At 52.7% G+C, this 17,288-nt stretch overlaps 8 protein-coding genes across 8 annotated transcripts; 2 read left to right on the plus strand and 6 right to left on the minus strand.

Annotated features, from left to right (window-relative positions):
• Positions 1 to 47: 47 nt before the first annotated feature.
• Positions 48 to 1,291, minus strand: YALI1_F15878g (uncharacterized protein; the record flags this gene model as incomplete). Its single annotated transcript, XM_505313.3, has 2 exons — positions 48 to 1,203; positions 1,251 to 1,291. The coding sequence occupies 2 exons, from the start codon at positions 1,289 to 1,291 to the stop codon at positions 48 to 50; spliced, it is 1,197 nt and encodes a 398-aa protein (XP_505313.3).
• A 663-nt stretch (positions 1,292 to 1,954) lies between these two features.
• YALI1_F15886g (uncharacterized protein) lies at positions 1,955 to 2,452 on the plus strand (the record flags this gene model as incomplete). The annotated part of the gene is made up of 1 exon (XM_505314.3): positions 1,955 to 2,452. The coding sequence occupies one exon, from the start codon at positions 1,955 to 1,957 to the stop codon at positions 2,450 to 2,452; it is 498 nt and encodes a 165-aa protein (XP_505314.1).
• A 42-nt stretch (positions 2,453 to 2,494) lies between these two features.
• Positions 2,495 to 2,796, plus strand: YALI1_F15891g (uncharacterized protein; the record flags this gene model as incomplete). Its single annotated transcript, XM_068283343.1, has 2 exons — positions 2,495 to 2,589; positions 2,655 to 2,796. 2 exons carry the CDS (start codon positions 2,495 to 2,497, stop codon positions 2,794 to 2,796), a joined length of 237 nt encoding a protein of 78 aa, XP_068139444.1.
• A 59-nt stretch (positions 2,797 to 2,855) lies between these two features.
• Positions 2,856 to 3,854, minus strand: YALI1_F15905g (uncharacterized protein; the record flags this gene model as incomplete). Its single annotated transcript, XM_505315.3, has 1 exon — positions 2,856 to 3,854. The coding sequence occupies one exon, from the start codon at positions 3,852 to 3,854 to the stop codon at positions 2,856 to 2,858; it is 999 nt and encodes a 332-aa protein (XP_505315.1).
• Positions 3,855 to 5,255: 1,401 nt separating this feature from the next.
• Positions 5,256 to 9,959, minus strand: YALI1_F15961g (uncharacterized protein; the record flags this gene model as incomplete). Its single annotated transcript, XM_505316.3, has 2 exons — positions 5,256 to 9,440; positions 9,516 to 9,959. 2 exons carry the CDS (start codon positions 9,957 to 9,959, stop codon positions 5,256 to 5,258), a joined length of 4,629 nt encoding a protein of 1,542 aa, XP_505316.3.
• Positions 9,960 to 10,981: 1,022 nt separating this feature from the next.
• YALI1_F15990g (uncharacterized protein) lies at positions 10,982 to 12,412 on the minus strand (the record flags this gene model as incomplete). The annotated part of the gene is made up of 1 exon (XM_505317.1): positions 10,982 to 12,412. One exon carries the CDS (start codon positions 12,410 to 12,412, stop codon positions 10,982 to 10,984), a length of 1,431 nt encoding a protein of 476 aa, XP_505317.1.
• A 937-nt stretch (positions 12,413 to 13,349) lies between these two features.
• Positions 13,350 to 13,847, minus strand: YALI1_F16005g (uncharacterized protein; the record flags this gene model as incomplete). Its single annotated transcript, XM_505318.2, has 1 exon — positions 13,350 to 13,847. The coding sequence occupies one exon, from the start codon at positions 13,845 to 13,847 to the stop codon at positions 13,350 to 13,352; it is 498 nt and encodes a 165-aa protein (XP_505318.2).
• A 603-nt stretch (positions 13,848 to 14,450) lies between these two features.
• YALI1_F16035g (uncharacterized protein) lies at positions 14,451 to 16,904 on the minus strand (the record flags this gene model as incomplete). The annotated part of the gene is made up of 1 exon (XM_068283344.1): positions 14,451 to 16,904. The coding sequence occupies one exon, from the start codon at positions 16,902 to 16,904 to the stop codon at positions 14,451 to 14,453; it is 2,454 nt and encodes an 817-aa protein (XP_068139445.1).
• Between the last annotated feature and the right edge of the window lie 384 nt (positions 16,905 to 17,288).

Here is a 17,288-nt window from a genome sequence, read left to right on the forward strand (position 1 = left end):
AATAAAAGAACTAATAAATATCCAACTGTAGCGTACGGTGAGGGGTTCTAGGAGGACAGCTTCTGACTGGCAAACTCCAACAGTCCATTGAGTTGACGGAGTTTACCCAATAACTGGGTCTGTTCCTCGATATGAGCTAGCTTATCAAACACGGAAGGCGTCATTATCACGCCAGAAGAGTGCACTCCTCGCAGACTGTTGTTGACGTCTTGCACATCATGCAAAAACTCGTTGACAAGCCGAGTATCGTCCCAGGTACGTTTTTTGGCGGCGTATTCACGACTCTTTCGATCAGTCTCCACCCGCGCACCATTGAGATTCTCGTTCACCTTGAGTAGAGCTTCCTGGGCGGTGTTTTTCGTCCGGATCAGCTTGGCCACACGAGCCCGTTGCATGTACACTGCATTGTTGATATCACAGAGCTCCAGGAACCTGCTATTGAGCTCGGCCTTGTACTTTTCAATCACCTCTCGTTGCTCCTCGTCCACGTCTTTGCCCAGCTCCTGGTCCAGCGTCTCCAGAACCATTTGACTGACAAAGTCCACCATGGTGACTCGGGGAGAGAATTCCGGCTCGTCCGTGTCAAGTTGCGTCACCTCCAGCGCAATTCCCTTGTTTCTCTTCTTTCTGGGCGGTCTCACGCTGCTTCTGTTTCTGGACGACGCCGGAGTCTCCTCCGGGGCCTCTTCAGCAGTGAATGTTTTGATTCGGTCCGCGTAGTTGCCTCTGGTGGCCTGAGATTGTCGAGGAGGACTGGGTGGACGCGGGTGCTCCAGTTCCACGTCAGAAACCACTGCAGGCACAAACTCCTCGTCGGAATCGCTCACGTCAAACTGCTCGTGATGTTGAACACTCAGATCAACTGCATCTTCGTCAACAGCTTCGGGTCCAGGCGGTGATTCTTCAAAGTCTTGAGTGAGATTGAATTCCGGTGGCGAAGTAGACACTGGTCGCACCGGCAGAGTGTACGGTATCGCTGGTTCCGTTTGAACTGTTCCAGCCAAATCTCCCTCTCCATCTCGTATGTCTTCCACCTCGCCAACCATGGGTAAGACATCCGTCTGACGCCTCCTCTGATTGCGCTCAAACGGAGTAGGTGTCTGGGCCTCCTTTTGTTGTTCTCGGAATCCTCCCGTAGCACTAGATCCACTGCCTGGCGTAGTTCCATGAATCACGAGCTTCACGGGCGCAACTTTTCGCGTTCTGTGTTAGTAAGCGGAACAGAGCGTATTCTCGTGTGTGAAACTCACCCCGCGCCCCGCATTCGGGCCTCTCGCGCCTCTCTGTTCATCCTGGCGTGGTTTTTTTTTTCTCTCGTGAAGTCGACGCGTTTCCACTTGTATGTAGAGCTGCATGGACGTGCATACTCCAAAAAGTGAACAAAAAAGCTCCCAAAAAGCCAACTAAATCCTAACCTACAAGTTGCTGTAGTGAACACTTGGTCCGTGTTTGCTTGGGCCAAAAATATGTTATTTTAAACAAATAAAAAGATAATAACAAAATAAAAATAATAATGAAATGTCGACATGGCAGCTGATATGACCCAAAAAATTGACGACATCCGCAGAATTCGAACCTACGCGGGGAAACCCCAAGTTTTTTTTAATAGAGATTTCTAATCTCTCACATTGCCCGCTGAGACTGGTTAGACTTTAGTTGAAGGTCAAGTAACAGGAAATCGAACTAAAGTCACGTGATATTTAAAAGAAGAAAAGCGGTCGATTGTGGGGGTTTTGTGGTGGTTATCGCGGCAAACGAAACATTACTTGTTTTGTTGAAGTTCTGAATATCTTTTGACACTGTTATACATTACACCCGCCTTGTTTTACCCGTTCTATTCGGTGTCTCATTTCTACTCTGGGAGAAAATTGGTGCCTTGACTTTACTCCAACATCTACGGTATAAATACTCTACAACTACAAGTACAACTACACGAGTCAACACACAAAACAACATGTGGTGGCCGTTCACGAGAAAAGAAAAGCCGATTTTGGAGACGCCCGCGGTCGATGACGTGATTCTGTCCATGGACAAGGATCTGCAGCAGTTCATGGCCAGCCAGATCCGGACCACCACCGGAGTGTACACGCCCATCGAGGCACCCGAGTACCAGGAGGAGAAATCGATATCTGCCAACATGGCCGAGACCGCGGGGGTTTCCAAGGCCGAGTCCAAGCAGATGGTGGCCAACGCCGTGTCTCTCAACTGTCTGGACTTCCAGGAGGCGTTCCAAAAGTGCGCCAAAGAAAAGTACGCTGTGCAGTGCAACGGTCTGCTCAAACAGTTCCATGATTGCCTCACGATCCAGACACAGACGTTCAACCAGCTCAACTACGCGCAGCAGTCACGCGAGGAGCAGAAGGAGATGCGCAAGAAGGTCGATAAGGCGTTCATGACCATGCGTCCGCAAACGGGCCAGGAGGGTGCTTACTTGACCGCTGTTGGGTTGTAAGATTGCCCCGGAAACATTACGGCCATGCATTGAGTGTATATAATGGTATCAAGGGTTGGTTTGTGCATCAGAGGAGATACCGTAGAGATGAAAGTCGATTGTAGCGTTCAATTGGGTGGTGATATAGTACCTGCACAGTCATTGAAAGTGCCATTCATCAACTTCTTTTCTACTTGCTCTCAATACACTGCTTGTCAATAAGATCTGTTAATTACATTCAACAGCTGGGTGGCAGCGCCTTTACCGCTCATCACCCGCTGTTGTCATTACTGAATAAGTTACTTTTGCAAGTTGTCCAGGGACATGTGGTCGTGGCGGTTGTTGTTATTGACCTGCAGCAATAAGGGACATTTTCCTCGACAAACTGCTGCGGCTCGTTGTGGCTTGCTCATTATCAAGTTGCTTACAACAGCAAAGCAACAGCTCCGGCAATGACACCGGCAGTCAGGTAATTGGCGCTGTTGGTTCCGGCACCAGACGCAGCCATAGTTCCAGAAGGAGATGCAGAGGCACTGGCAGAGGCACTGGCAGACGCGTCGGTGGAGTTCTCCAGAGTACCGTCGATCTGGATGGTCTGGTTGCCGTCAACCTGGCCCACGGCATACTTGCCCTGGGGCAGGTTGTTGAGGAAGTCGTCGTCGCTGGGGTCGTCGCATCCACAGGGGTTGTAGGCCTTGCAGAAGCACTGGATGTGGTAATCGGTTCCGTTGATGGTCTTGTAGTAGTTGTACTCGTAGACCTGGTCGTTTCGGTTGAAGCCGTGGTGCATGGCGGATCCCAGCAGCAGACCCGCTCCGGCTCCGAGAACCAGGCCGGGGAAGATGCCGCCCATGGATCGGGCGCCAGCAGGGAACGGCTGGGTGGCGCCTCCGGCGTATCGGTTGCCGTAGACGGGGGTGCTTCGCGAGGGCATCTGCGAGTAAGCGGGGGGAGCGCCGTTGGCGCCTCCTCGGTAGGGCGATCCTGCGGGGGCGGGAGCAACACCTCCTCGGGCAGAGCCCGCGGCGGCTCCGGGGGCGGCTCCAGAGTTACCGGACGAGCCAGACGAGCCGGAGTTTGGTCGAGATCCCGAGTTTGAAGAGCCGGAGCCGGAGGAGCCGGAGCCGGAGGAGCCAGAAGAACCGGAGGAGCCAGAAGAGCCAGAAGATCCAGACGAGCCAGAAGAACCCGAAGAGCCCGAAGAGCCCGAAGAGCCCGAAGAGCCTCGGGACCCGCCTCCACCTCCACCACCGCCCTTGGAGCCTCCTCCTCGTCGCTTCTCGAGGGTTCGCTTCTCAGGTCCAGGCAGCACGTTGTCGGGCACCTTGGGGACCCAGACGTTTTTGGGCTCGGGCTCGGCCACGGGGGCGGCGACCGACGCGGCCGACAGCGCGGAAATCAGTAGCACGTTTGAAAATTTCATCCTAGTCGGGTGATGTCGTTGGTGGTTAGTGTGATGGAGATGGTCAGAAAGGAAGCCCCCAAGCTTATGTATGGTGCCAATGTGTAGCTCATGTAAATAATGTGCATGAGTGCACTTTTAAGGTTTCACCCCCCATCCCCGGCAACCTTTTTTTTTGGGACAGGGTTTGGACCCATTTTAACTTGGGTGCATACGTCATCTGACGCGGGCTGAGCGGGAGGCGGAGTAGAGGCGGTGGGGGCTTCGAAAAGACGGTTTTGGGCGGTTTTGGGCGGCTCTAGACGGGTTTGAGGGTATAGAAACGATGTAGGAATGTATTCGAGCTGTTTTTGAGCAAAAAAATGCCCACAAACGCGGTCTAGACGGACTATTGTGAGGTGTGAGGTGGTTGTGCTGAATTGTAACAGTTGGGACTTGCATATACTGTAGTCGTAGTTTGGTTGGGAGTTCGAAACCAAGTAATGTTAATTAATTTCGACTAATTAAGCGAAAGTGTCCGCAAGCAAGTCAAGTGAGCTGAGGCGCACAACGTCAGACCTAGAAACGCTTAACGTGACGGTTTTGCGCTCTTTTTTTGACATTAATCCGATCATGGCGACCGGCAGAGTTGATTGCTCGAGCTTTTCAAGCGGAAAAATCCCCCCAACCGACCCAAACTCGCGTCCCTCAGCCTCCCCTCCACCCCCCAAGAAGCCCGCAGATACAGTTGATCGATGCGTCTTCTGAAGAAGCAAGGTTCTTTTTCGGACATGGCCCAAAGTCCGTCTCCAAGCAAAGTCGCTCCAGCCGCAATTAGGGCGCATGCTCAGACTCAAACTTCGGCCTCTAGCGCTGCAAAACACCCTAACGTCGCCAACCTTATAGGCAGGCGATGGGGGAAGAAAGTGCACCAAACGGACCAAAATCGCAAACAAATCGTATCGGGGACTTCACCAATCGTCTCTACGTACTCGATATACCCAGAAAGACAACTCTTCAACTTTGATGGTCCCCAAAACAACCCCCGAAGACCCTCCCCAGTTAGCCCCAGACTAGTAGCGAAAGAACCCTTACTGTAGACGCACAGCCCAAGCACTAGTCCCGAGGTGGCCGTAGTCCACGTTACTTTCTGACTAAGCACCGACAGAGACATATCTCGCTGTCTCACATCCCCCTTGTCGTATAACGGCCTGACACATGCCACTGTCGAGCTGATGGGGTTTTCAAACTCTCGACTGGCCAAAGTTAGCATTCAAAAAGCAATCATGATGATTATATAATCGATTAGTAATGGGTACGAGGAGAGGAGATGTTTTGCTATTAGATCCTTCAACACGCCCAGTACGCCCCCCGTAAGCTCCACTATTACCCATCCACATGGTCCATCTAATATTCAATAAATTTTATACTATGTTTACATAATTAATTATCAGGCTCCTCCACAGTGTAAGCGGGCTGATCATCATCATCATCATCATCATCATTATCCTTCTTGTCATCTCCCTCCTCTTCAGCAACAGTGTACTTGATCTCGTCGCCATCGACAAATCCTCCTCGCTCACAGAGCTTGTAAAACAAACTATCGTGGTTCTTGAGCAGGTTCTGGGGGGTATCAAACTCCTCCACCTGACCAGCACTAAGTACAATGATTCGATCACTGTCGAGAATGGTGTTGAGTCGATGAGCAATAGTCAGAATCGTCTTCTCCTTAAACTCGGTTCGAATTGTCTGCTGCAGAATCTTGTCTGTCTCAACATCGACGGCAGCAGTAGCCTCGTCGAGAATCAGAATAGGAGAGGGGTTGAGGAGAGCTCGACCAAGACACATGAGCTGTTTCTGACCTGCAGACAGGTTGGAACCGCCCTCGTTGATCTTCATGAGCAGCTCCTGGTGCTGACCGTCCGAATCAGTGGACGAACGCACAAACTCTGCCAAATGAGACAACTCTAGCACCTTCCAGATCTCCTCGTCGGTGTGAGCAGTTCCTGAAGGATCCAGGTTCTCTCGGATGGTTCCCTCGAAGATCTGAGAGTCCTGGGGGATGATCGAAAGCCGTTGACGCAGATCTCGAAGTCCCAGCTTGGAAATGTCAACTCCGTCAATGGAAATGTTGCCTCCAATGGCCTCAATGATTCGGAACAGAGACAAAGTAAGAGACGATTTGCCGGCTCCAGTTCGTCCAACAATACCAATCTTCTCCTTGTGCTTGATATCGAGAGAAATACCCTTGAGAACAGGATCCAGACCCTCTCTGTACCGCGTGGAGTAATCGTTGAAGGAGATGGAACCATTCTCAGGCCACGAGGGGGGAACACAACCTGGAATCTCGGTAATGGCTTCAGACTTTAACTCACAGTACTCCCACACTCGCTCCACAGACACAGAGTGGGTCTCGACGTTGATGGCCATACGAACCATGAGCACCAGCGTCCACGTCACGTTCAGCGCATATGTCATGACAATACCCATTATTCCGGGATTCATAAAGTTGTACCATCGGAGAGAAAGGATGGAAAACAGACCTGTGGCAAACACAACCAGGGCAGCAATAACTCGCAGGCGAAGAGACAACCATCGGTTGAGGTTCTGCTGAATAAAACGCACCTTGGCTGACACGTCGGTTCGAGCCTGGTTGATCTTCTCATAAGTAGCTTGACGGGCGTATCCTCGGATGGTAGACACACCGTTGAGTGTCTCCTGGAAATGAGCGTAAACAGGGGACCTGGAAGCAGTCACCAGTCGTCTCACTTCTCGAGAAGAGTGAATGTAGTACTTTTGGTATCGGTAAAAGAGAACCAGAAGGGGGATGATGAACAGCAAGGTCATGGGTGTCGCAAAAACAATCACCAGCAGAGAAGCCATGCCTGCAATGATGGCATTGAACAGGTACTCAATAGCCGAGGGCAGGTTGGCGTCAATCTTGTACAAGTCTCCTGAGAACCGGTTGGTGATTCGACCCAGAGGAGTAGTCTCAAAGAAGGACATTGGAGCTCGAAGCACACACGCAAGCATCTTGGCATGCATCTCAATACCAGCTTGGATGGCTCCACGCGCGTGCAGGAAGATGAGCTCCAAAACAAGCCAGATACCGGAAGCAATGCCCAGAATGAAGTACACGGTGAGATAGTAACCTGGGGAAGAGAGCTCTGAGTCGTCGGATCGCTCGGCCCAGTCCTTGAGCCAGTAGTTGGCAGCAACCTGAGACACAGATACCATGATGTTGCAGAGCAGGAACATTGCCAGGTTGCCCAGTCCCAGAGCCTTAGCGTATCGCACATAGACTGAAGACTTGATATCTCCTGAGGTGACGATTTCCTGGTTGACTCTGTCCGAGTCTCTCTCATCAGCATTCGACTTAGGACCCTTAGGAGCCACAAACTCGGCTGTGGAGGCTCGTCGCAACGTCAAGGTACGGTCGATTCCAAGCTCTTCAACAGTATCTTCTCCTTCAATGAGAACAGGGTCAGTTTCAACCATTGAAGTGGGGGTAGTGGGGCCAGAAACGAGATCAGAAGCAGAAGCAGAAGTGTCTGTCTTCTTTCCCTTGCGGCCAAAGTCCTTGATGAGCTTCGACAATTGGCCTTCGCCTCGAGAAACCTCCTCGAACGAACCCTTCTCCACAAACGTCTTGTCCTGAATCAAGTAGATCATGTTTGCGTGCTCCAAAGCATTGAGAGTGTTGGTAGCTAGCACCTTGGTTTTGGACTGCAACAGACCATTGGGACCAAGAACTTCCTGGATAATATGATGTTGCACATGCTCGTCAACGGCAGAAAGAGGATCGTCGAGAAGAATGATGTCGGCACGGGAATAAACGGCCCGCGCAAGTCCAAGACGAGCCTTCTGACCTCCTGAAAGAGCAATACCCTTCTCACCGACCTCGGTTTGGTCTCCATCCTTGAGAATAGCAAAATCAGACTTGAGAGCGCACGCATCAACAACCTTGGCGTAGAAATCAGCATCAAACTTGCTACCAAATACAATATTGTCCTTGATGGTAGCATTCATGATCCAGGGAGACTGAGCAACATAGGCAACTCGTCCAGCCACTGTGACTTGTCCGGCATGCTTGTATGTCTCTCCCAGAAGAGAGTGCAAAAAGGTGGTCTTTCCACTGCCAACCTTTCCTACAACACACACAATCTGACCCTTCTTGGCCTCAAAATTCATGTCCGTAAGAAGCAGCTTGTCCACATCCTTGGCAACATCTCGAGAATCCCAGCCAAAAGAACCGTTCTCCACGGTCACAGAAACCTGACCTGGAACTGTAGCAGCAGCTACATGGGTCACAGCATCGGGCTGAAGATCACGGGCTTTTAGGTACTTGGAGATTCGGCCAATAGAAATACCAGTCTCGAGCAGATGGGTGATGATGTAGGGAATTGACCCCAGAGGTTCCAGAAGAGCTCCGTATAGAGCCATGACGGGGAAGGCAACATCGGTGGTAAGAGGCTGTTTCATGCCAAGGGTGTAGACTGCAAAGGAGGCGGAAGTGGCGACAAACGTCGCGACACTCCAGGAGAATGCCTCGGCAATCTCGTAGTGCAGAATCTTCTTCTGTAACGCGAGTTCTCCTCCGTTTCGGATCTTGCACACCTTGTCGTAGAAAATCTTTTCCCATGAGTAAAACTTGAGCGACTTGATGTTGGTGAGAACCTCGGTAGTGACGGCGGTTCGCTTGTCTCGCACCGCCATGATCTGCTCGTAGAACTTGGTTTCCCAGTAGGCGAAAACGGCGTTGATGGGCAGGTTCATGGACATGACAAAGACACCGGCCCACATGGCTTTACCAATGAGGAAGTAGATGGAGGTCAGACACACAACGACTCCCAGAGGAGCTCCCCAGATGGTGTCCATGATATCTGCAGTTTGAGCAATCTGGGGTACATCTGTGGACATGAGGTTAACAATGTCCCCGGAGTTTGTATCGGCCTTTGCCTCTGGAGACACGGTAAGGGTCTTATTATGGATTGCGGCAGACAGGGCGCCGGTGACCTCAAGAACCATGTTGAAACAGCCAATAATGAACTTGTTGGATGACACAATCTGGACGAGAGAAAGGGCCAGCATGGCTGTGACAACCATGATGCCCTTGGTGATGAGTCCAGACTCGGAATCGGGGTCCAGAGGCTTGTTGAGTGATCTTGCCGCGTCTTCCTGGGCTCTGTAGTCTGTGACCACCAGAATCAGCTGCCTCAGCAGAAACGGCTGAATGAAAGGAACCAGGGTTTCTCCGAGGTTGTAGACGCACAGAAACAGATACTTTGGGCCGTAGACTGCTGTGATTGTCCACAATAGAGATGGGTTCTTCTTTCGCAACTGCTTTTGCCACGTCTGTTCAAAGGTGCCGTGGGTGACGGCAGTTTTGAGCCAGGTAGGGCAAGCTGGAATGTCATCGATGGTGAGCACCTTTGAGTATCCAGTTTTGAGCAGTGGTCCGAGCCATCCAAATGTCGATCTTGACGCAATATTGGCGTACTCGATGGGGTTGAGGTCCTCGTAGGCGGTTTGGTACATGTGAGGGAGCGATTTTCGGGGGTCGAAGACCCAGCATTCGAGAGAAAAGACCAGGGAGGCCACAAACGTGGTGCAAAGAGCGGTTCTTGGCTATGTTAGTATGAATCGGGGTCTTTTGTGTGTGTTTTTCGGTTGGATCACACTGTCGAATGTCGTGTTACTCACGTTGAGAGCTCTAACGGCGTCACCTATGGTTTCCAGAAGTCCTCCGATAGCCAGGGTGAACCAGAACCACAGTACGGCCGAGCTGGCAATCCGGCTTTTGGCGGCCTCGACGTGTTGCAGATAGATGATTTCTACGGTGGCCGCAACCAGAACCAGGGGGCTCCAGAAGAAGATGTCGGTGGGGTGGGCTCTGTGTCGCGAGGCGTCGTACAGCAGGCTGAGAATGAGCGCCACAGACGCAGACTGTTTGAGCCAGTAGTCCCATTGCCGGCGCACGATATGGGCGTTGTTGGGTTTGTTGGCAAACTGGACCACCTCTCGGGTGCCCCAGATCAGCGCTATTGCTGAGGGGAAAACGTGTGACAGCGCCTGGCACGTGCAGGGAGTCAGGTCATAAAGCAGCGATATGCCCCATTGTTCGGGGTGTGAGCAAAGGCCAACCATTGGGTGAAGGGGGAAAAAAGGAGAAGAGAAAAAGAGTCGGGCAATGTACTCACTTTTACGTGTATTTCGCTTTAGTGAGACACGTGCAGAAAAGATGCAAGTTGCTGCAACCATGACTACTGCATTGTCGACAAGGAGACTAAGACTCCGGAGGTGATCTGGAGCCGTGGTGGCGGAGGAAAAGAGCCGTGTGTGATCGTCGTGAGTCACGTACGCATTTGCAACTTTCCCCGCGCCAAAACAAGCCCGGCAACCCTCCCAAATGTGTGGTTCTGCTGCTGACTCCTCCCATAGGGGAGATGGGGGTACCACGCACGGCACCGCATAATCGGAGTCCGATAGATCCGCGAGATAACGCAGTTCAATTAGGACGTTTTGGAGGGGGGAAATGGCAGGCCATAACATCGCTCTTGCACGCTCAATCACATCTACGCTCCTCGCCATCGCCCAACCAGCTCCAAACTAGCGCCACAGAAGGCTTTTGGCTAAGTTTCACTAGACCAACCGTGGTAGAAGCATTTCACGATCAGCCAACCAACGGCTCTGGTTTTCTTGTCAGAGAGATCCACGACGCAAATGAAGATATATGGACGGTGTATGACAGATATTATGAGTCATAACTGGCGACTAGTCACATTTCCCGCTCTTGGAGAGTCGTATTATCGCTCAAAAGGCTTAGTCAGCCCTACGTTCAAATTTTTCAGAGCTAACCTAACGAGAACCTTTTAGATATCAACGGCCAATCTTGGCATTATTGAAGCCGAGTACATGCTACAATACAGTACAAACAAGAGTTAAGCGCTCAAGTGAGAGGATGACACGTGACCCTGACGTCGACGATTCCCACGAGATTCATCCTCTACAATTTCAATCGAGTCTACAACATGGTTGCCATCTACAAGATGATTGCCATTAAACACATCAGTATTACCAAAACTACCTCACCACAGCCCATCCAAATACCACCTGGCAGCGGATGGCTTGTTCTCCTCCTGGTCCATGTTAGCGTCCCCTACCTCATCCTAAGCGGTGGCCTTCTCCGGAGTCACATGCACACCTGGAGAGCCCGGAGTGGCTCCAGCAGTCTGGCTGACCCCACTGCCCTCTCGTCTGTGGCCAATGATGGGAATATGAATGCCGTGCTTTCGCTCCCGCTTCTTGGCCTTCTTGACCTGCGCCTCGGCCATGAGTTCCTCAAACACCTTGACCTCCTCCTGCTCGGCCTTGGATCGCTCCGTCTGCTTGAGAATGGAGCCCATGAGCACCAGGGCCTGGGCACGCTCCTGGCGCTTGGCCTGAGGCACCTTCTTGTCGTAGAGAATGTTCTCACACACCTCCCGGAGCACGTCAAGCACCTCTCCCTTGGCGCCGCTCCATGCGACCGCCAGGGTCTTTCCGATCAGCAGACGCTCCATGGCGGCCTTGGTCTCGTCGGTCCAGTCGTCTCCACCGGCCTCCTCGGCAGCAGCCATCTCCTTGGCGGTACCCTGGACCTCGATGGCGGCCGAAATGGTGTTCCAGGTCTCCTTGGCAGAAGTACCCTTCTCTCTGAGCTTGCCAAAGAAGCCGGGGATGAATCCAAACAGCTTCTGCGACTTGAGGTACATGGATCCCTTGGTCAGGTAGACCTGGCCAATGGCGTGTACGAGCTCCACGCCAAAGGACTCCATCTTGAGCTCGTTGGCCTCCAGACGGATCTTCTCCTGGAAAGACCGGGTGAGGTCGTCGGTCTTGTCGGTCTCGGTCCACACGGACATTCGCTCAATGAGCTTCTTCTCAAGCATCTTGATTCGCTCCTTTCGGGCCTCCTGACGCTCCTTTTCGAACTCGAGCCGCTTGGCCCGAGCAGCCTCGGTCTGGGCCCGTCTCTTCTTTCGCAGCTCCTTTTCTCGAGCCAGCGCCTCCGCCGCAGATCCGGGAGGATGGACGGGGCCGGTCTTGTCCTCGTGAGCATGCTCTGTCAGCGACGCAGTGGAGTGGTTGACTCCGCCGGGACTTGCAGAAGCCCCTGCAGCCGCGCCTCCAGCAGCCGCGCCTCCAGCACCAGCACCAGCACCAGCACCGGCTCCCTCGGCTCCCTCCTCGGTCTCGGCCTCCTCCTGCATCTCCATGCTCTTCTGTATGTCCTTGAGCAGAGACAGCTCGCCAATCCAGTCGTTGAACAGCTGGCCTCCGAAAATCATCGTGAAGAACTCGGCCGGGTCCGCAAAGCCCTCGGCCGGCACCGCGTAGTCCTTGCCGTGCTCGTTGTACTGCTGTCGTAGGTCCTTGTCCGACAGCACCTGGTACGCCTCGCCAATCGCCTGAAATCGCTCGTTGGCGGTCGGGTCGTCGGGGTTCTTGTCGGGATGGTGTCGAATCGCCATTTTTCGGTACGCCTTTTTGATTTCCGCGTCCGAGGCGTCCACCTGCACCTCCAGCAGGTCGTAGTAGGCTGTGTCTGCCACCTTCATCTTTGTGTCTCTGTCTGTGTCTGTGTCTTTGTCAATGTCACCGCGCAAGTGTGAAAGGGTGAGTGGGTGAGTGTGAGGTTGGTGGTGCCCCTGCCTTGCTTATATTTCTCTGCTTTTCTTTTCTCCCAAAACACCAGCCAAAATAGACTTAGGCTTAGACTCTAACGGGTGGTCATAAGGCTGAGGGATTTGGGGGAGGAGGGCGCACCAACCACGGCCGCTGGAGGAGCTGGGACGCGGCCGGGGCAGGTTTGACGGCGCAATCATGACTAAGCGTCGCACACAGTCCATTTGCACTTTTCAGATTTCCGATACTTGCTCTCAATCTGTTTTTACGGGGTCTTGTGGCCACCAGACTACGAGCGTGAGCATGAGCGTGAGCATGAGCATGAATATGAGTACAGTGTTCCAGTATTGTACTGTTAAATCCGAAACGCTGGATAACCGGAAATAGCGATCGAGCCGCGTTAACTCCGGATGCACACGAGACCGCGATCTACGGACTTTCTACAGAAATACGAGGCCAGCCGACGAGGTGTAAAGGGGCTAGGTGGTCAGCCGTGGCCGTTGAAACATGACATTTATTTTTAGCTAGGTGAAGAGAAGTCGAGTCGATGTAGTTGAGGCATGTAGTTGAGGCATGTAGTTGAGGCATGTAGTTGAGGTCATTCCATGTCGTCTCGTAGAGCCCAGTACAAATGGTCATTTGGACATACAAAGAACACGAAGACTCAACACTCCAACAATCCAAGACTCCAGGACTCGCACAGAGTCAGTGACTTCCGTCACAGTCAGACATGACCACCTTTCCTCAACTCACTCAAGACTCCAAAACTCGCACAGAGCAAAAGACTTCCTCCCTCACATTCAGTCTGCTCAACTCACTCATTGATTGCTACCCTCAACTACTCCACCGCCTTCATTTCTCCAACTCTGCTCAAAAACCCCGGGTGAACCGCTCCCACAACTGAGCAACCTCGGCAGTGTCCACCCGGTCCATCATCTCCTTCCAGTCATACTGACCGCCGCCCGAACCCTTCATCTTCGCAGCCTCCTCGTACAACTTGCGCGAGTAATCAAACCCCTGCTTGTACGTCTGGTAGTCGCCGTCCATAAACTGGTCCATCTTGCCAGCCCTCAGCGCCTGAATGTCGTCAATCGTGCCACCCACCCCTCGCACATAGACCCACCCAGCACCTCCAACCACCGCCAACAACACAAACATCCGCACAAACGTCGTGATCAGCCCCCAGAACGACCGCAGACTCTGCTTCAACACCAGCAAAGACACGTAGAAAATGACAAGCACCAGAAGAATGCCCATCAGATCGGGATGCGTGGAGAAAATCGACTGTAGCGGCGGCTGAATCGCCCCAACCACGTACGACAAGGTCATCATAGCCAACCGGCTAGCAATCGAAAGAACATTGACCATGGTTGTGTGTGTGTAACAGGAAATGTCTTGTTTTGTCTTGTTTTTTTGTTTTTATATCGGTTGTCCAGCTCAGATCAAATGTTGTGATCCCCAAACCTTATCATATTCACGTGCAGCTCCACCGAAAATTCAATCAGGTGGCAAATGGCTAAATCGGCCGCTAAATCTGGGGTCAAATCGCCACTGAAACGTGGCATAAACGGCTTACGTAATCGCGAAACTGACCATAAGAAGATAATAACGGCGACAAAAAAGTCACATGAACAAAAATGGAAAAAAAGGTCCTATTGAGGAACAAGTACAGTACGAGTACAATACTGCATGTACTATACTGAAGCTAAGTAATTGTCTCACAATAAGTGTAAACTCCCAAGTGCATTACTTGGCTTTGGTTGCAACCACCAATACTCTAAACGTGTTTAATTAGTAATATTCGTGTAAGCGTACATTCATTTCAAAGGTTATTCTTTCACAGCAAAGTTATAATTAAATGAATGTATATGCAGAAAAAAAAAAAATCTAGGTACAAGTACAACCACTACATCCTATTATATATACATCCTAATATTATCATGTCATTGCTATATGCTCAAACTCATACGTCTAGTTGTACAGGTCATCCTCCTGGTCAGCACCAAAAGCAGTGCCGGCACCAGCGTCGGCGGCGGCAGCCTCACCAGCAGCGTCCTCGCTGAACCGGAAACCAATGTTTCCTCGCGACGACTGGATCTGCTGGGCATAGGCCTCGTATCGACGCAGCTCACTGTCGCTGACAGATCGCTTGGCGGTCTTCATGGCCTCCTCAAAGTGGGCCCGGGTGATGTAAGGAACAGGGTCTTCCATCTCCACGTCCTCGTTGCCGGCAGCCTCAGCCTCCCGCTGGGCGGTGATGGCAGCCTCAATGGAGTCCTTGATGGCAAACTTGGCAGATCGCTGCACAATGTACGACAGATCGGCACCAGTGAAGCCATGGGTAGACTTGGCAAGCTCCTGCAGAGACAGACCGGGCTCGAGAGGGGTCTTTCGCAGCTGCGCCTTGAGAATGGACAGTCGGCCGGCCTCGTCGGGCAGAGGCACATAGATGAGCTGGTCCAGTCGGCCGGGTCGCAGCAGAGCAGGATCAATCTGGTCGGGCCGGTTGGTAGCTCCAATGACGAACACGTTCTTCTTGGCGTTCATACCGTCCATCTCGGTCAGCAGCTGGTTGACAACTCGGTCGGAAGCTCCACCGGCATCGCCAACAGAGCCACCTCGGGCCTTGGCAATGGAATCCAACTCATCGAGGAAGACAACACAAGGAGCGGCAGCTCGGGCCTTGTCGAAAATGTCTCGGATGTTGGACTCTGACTCTCCGAACCACATGGACAGCAGCTCGGGACCCTTGACGGAGATGAAGTTTGCAGACACCTCGGTGGCAACGGCCTTGGCAAGCAGAGTCTTACCGGTACCGGGGGGACCATAGAACAACACACCCTTGGAGGGAGACAGGCCAAACTTGGTGTACATCTCGGGGTGCAGAACGGGGTACTCGACGGTCTCCTTGAGCTCCTGCTTGATGCCGTCGAGACCTCCAATGTCCTCCCAGGTGACGTTGACGGACTGAACAACGGTCTCTCGGAGAGCAGAGGGGTTCGAGTTGCCGAGTGCGAATCGGAAGTTCTCCATGGTGACTCCAAGGGAGTCGAGCACCTCGGCGTCAATGGTCTCCTCTTCCAGATCAATCAGATCCATCTTCTCTCGGATCTGCTGCATGGCTGCCTCGGAACACAGAGAGGCAATATCGGAACCGACGTAACCGTGAGTCTCGGCGGCAATGGTCTCGAGATCAACGTCGTCGCCAAGCTTCATGTTCTTGGTGTGGATTCGCAGAATCTCAAGTCGACCGGTGGGGTCGGGAATACCAATGTCGACCTCTCGGTCGAATCGGCCGAATCGACGCAGAGCAGGGTCGATGGAGTTGGGCCGGTTGGTGGCGGCAATGACGACAATGTTGGCTCGGGCCTTCATTCCGTCCATGAGAGTCAGCAGCTGGGAAACCACTCGTCGCTCAACCTCACCGTTGGTCTTGTCTCGCTTGGGGGCGATAGAATCAATCTCATCAATGAAGATGATGGCAGGAGAGTTCTTCTCGGCCTCCTCGAAGGCCTTTCGCAGGTTGGACTCGGACTCACCGGCCATCTTGGACATGATCTCGGGACCGTTGATCAGGAAGAAGAAGGCTCCGGTCTCGTTGGCCACGGCTCGAGCCATCAGGGTCTTACCAGTACCGGGGGGACCGTACATGAGAATACCCTTGGGGGGCTTGATACCAATAGACTTGAACAGCTGGGGGTGCCGCAGAGGCAGCTCGACTAGCTCTCGGATCTGGGCCATCTGCTTTCGCACGCCTCCAATATCGTCGTAGCCGACCTCGTTGAGGTTGCCCTCCTCGTCCTCTCGCTCAATGGGATCGCCCTCGCAGTGGATGACGGTATCCTGGGCGACAATGGCGTACTCCGGGGGGTCGACGTCGACAACCTTGAACTCGACTTGTCGCATACCTCCTCGCACGGTGAACAGATCGCCCTTTCGCACGGGTCGGTAAGCCTCGACAAAGTAGGGCTTGAGGAAGACGTCGAACAGCGAGCCGGTCAGACCCTCAATGGTGTCGGAGATGGGCAGACACGAAATTCGGGTGGCGTACTTGATGTCGGGGCAGGGGTGGACCGAAACCACGTCTCCGAGCCGGACTCGCAGGTTGCCTCGGACGCATCGGTTGATTCGGCACACGCCGTCCTCGAGTTCCTCGTCGGCCAGCACAATGAGCACCGTGTCCTTTCGCTTCTTGCCCTTGACCAGCACTGTGTCGCCCCGGAACAGCTGGAGCAGATCCATGGTTGCTGGCGACATGCAGATGATGGAGTTGTCATCGTTGGTGGCATCGTCCACGACAAGAGCTATGTTAGTATGATTGATTGCTTGCTGGCTTGCTTGCGGTTTTCTCTGCTGGGGTCTCATGTTTCTGCGGGCAGACCACCACATAACCCACGTTGCCGCGCCACCCGAAATACTCACCATTGTCCTTCTTTTTCTTTCGCAGAATGGCGGTGGCCAGAGAGTCGTCGGCGTTCTCGGCAGCACCGGAATTGTCGATCAATCGCTTCGATTCTTCGGTATTGTCAGTCATGGTGATGTGTACAGTGCAGAGTTAAGACAAGTGCGTTTGCCACAGTTAAAAGTGCGAGTGCCAGGACCTACCAGTTAAGGTTCGGGGTAGACAAGTAGACAAGTGTGAGAGACGGAAGGGAGTAGGAAACACCCACGTAACTGGACCGTGGAGGAATGATCCATGAGAAAGAATATTACATGGCGACACACAGCCTTATATAGATTGGCTCTGTGCAATTTTCCGTCTCTAAAACCCCCAAATCATCCCGACAACGTGGCCTCTACTCAAGACCT

This window comes from Yarrowia lipolytica, chromosome 1F (assembly GCF_001761485.1).
Source record: "Yarrowia lipolytica chromosome 1F, complete sequence".
Lineage (NCBI taxonomy): Eukaryota > Fungi > Ascomycota > Dipodascomycetes > Dipodascales > Yarrowia > Yarrowia lipolytica.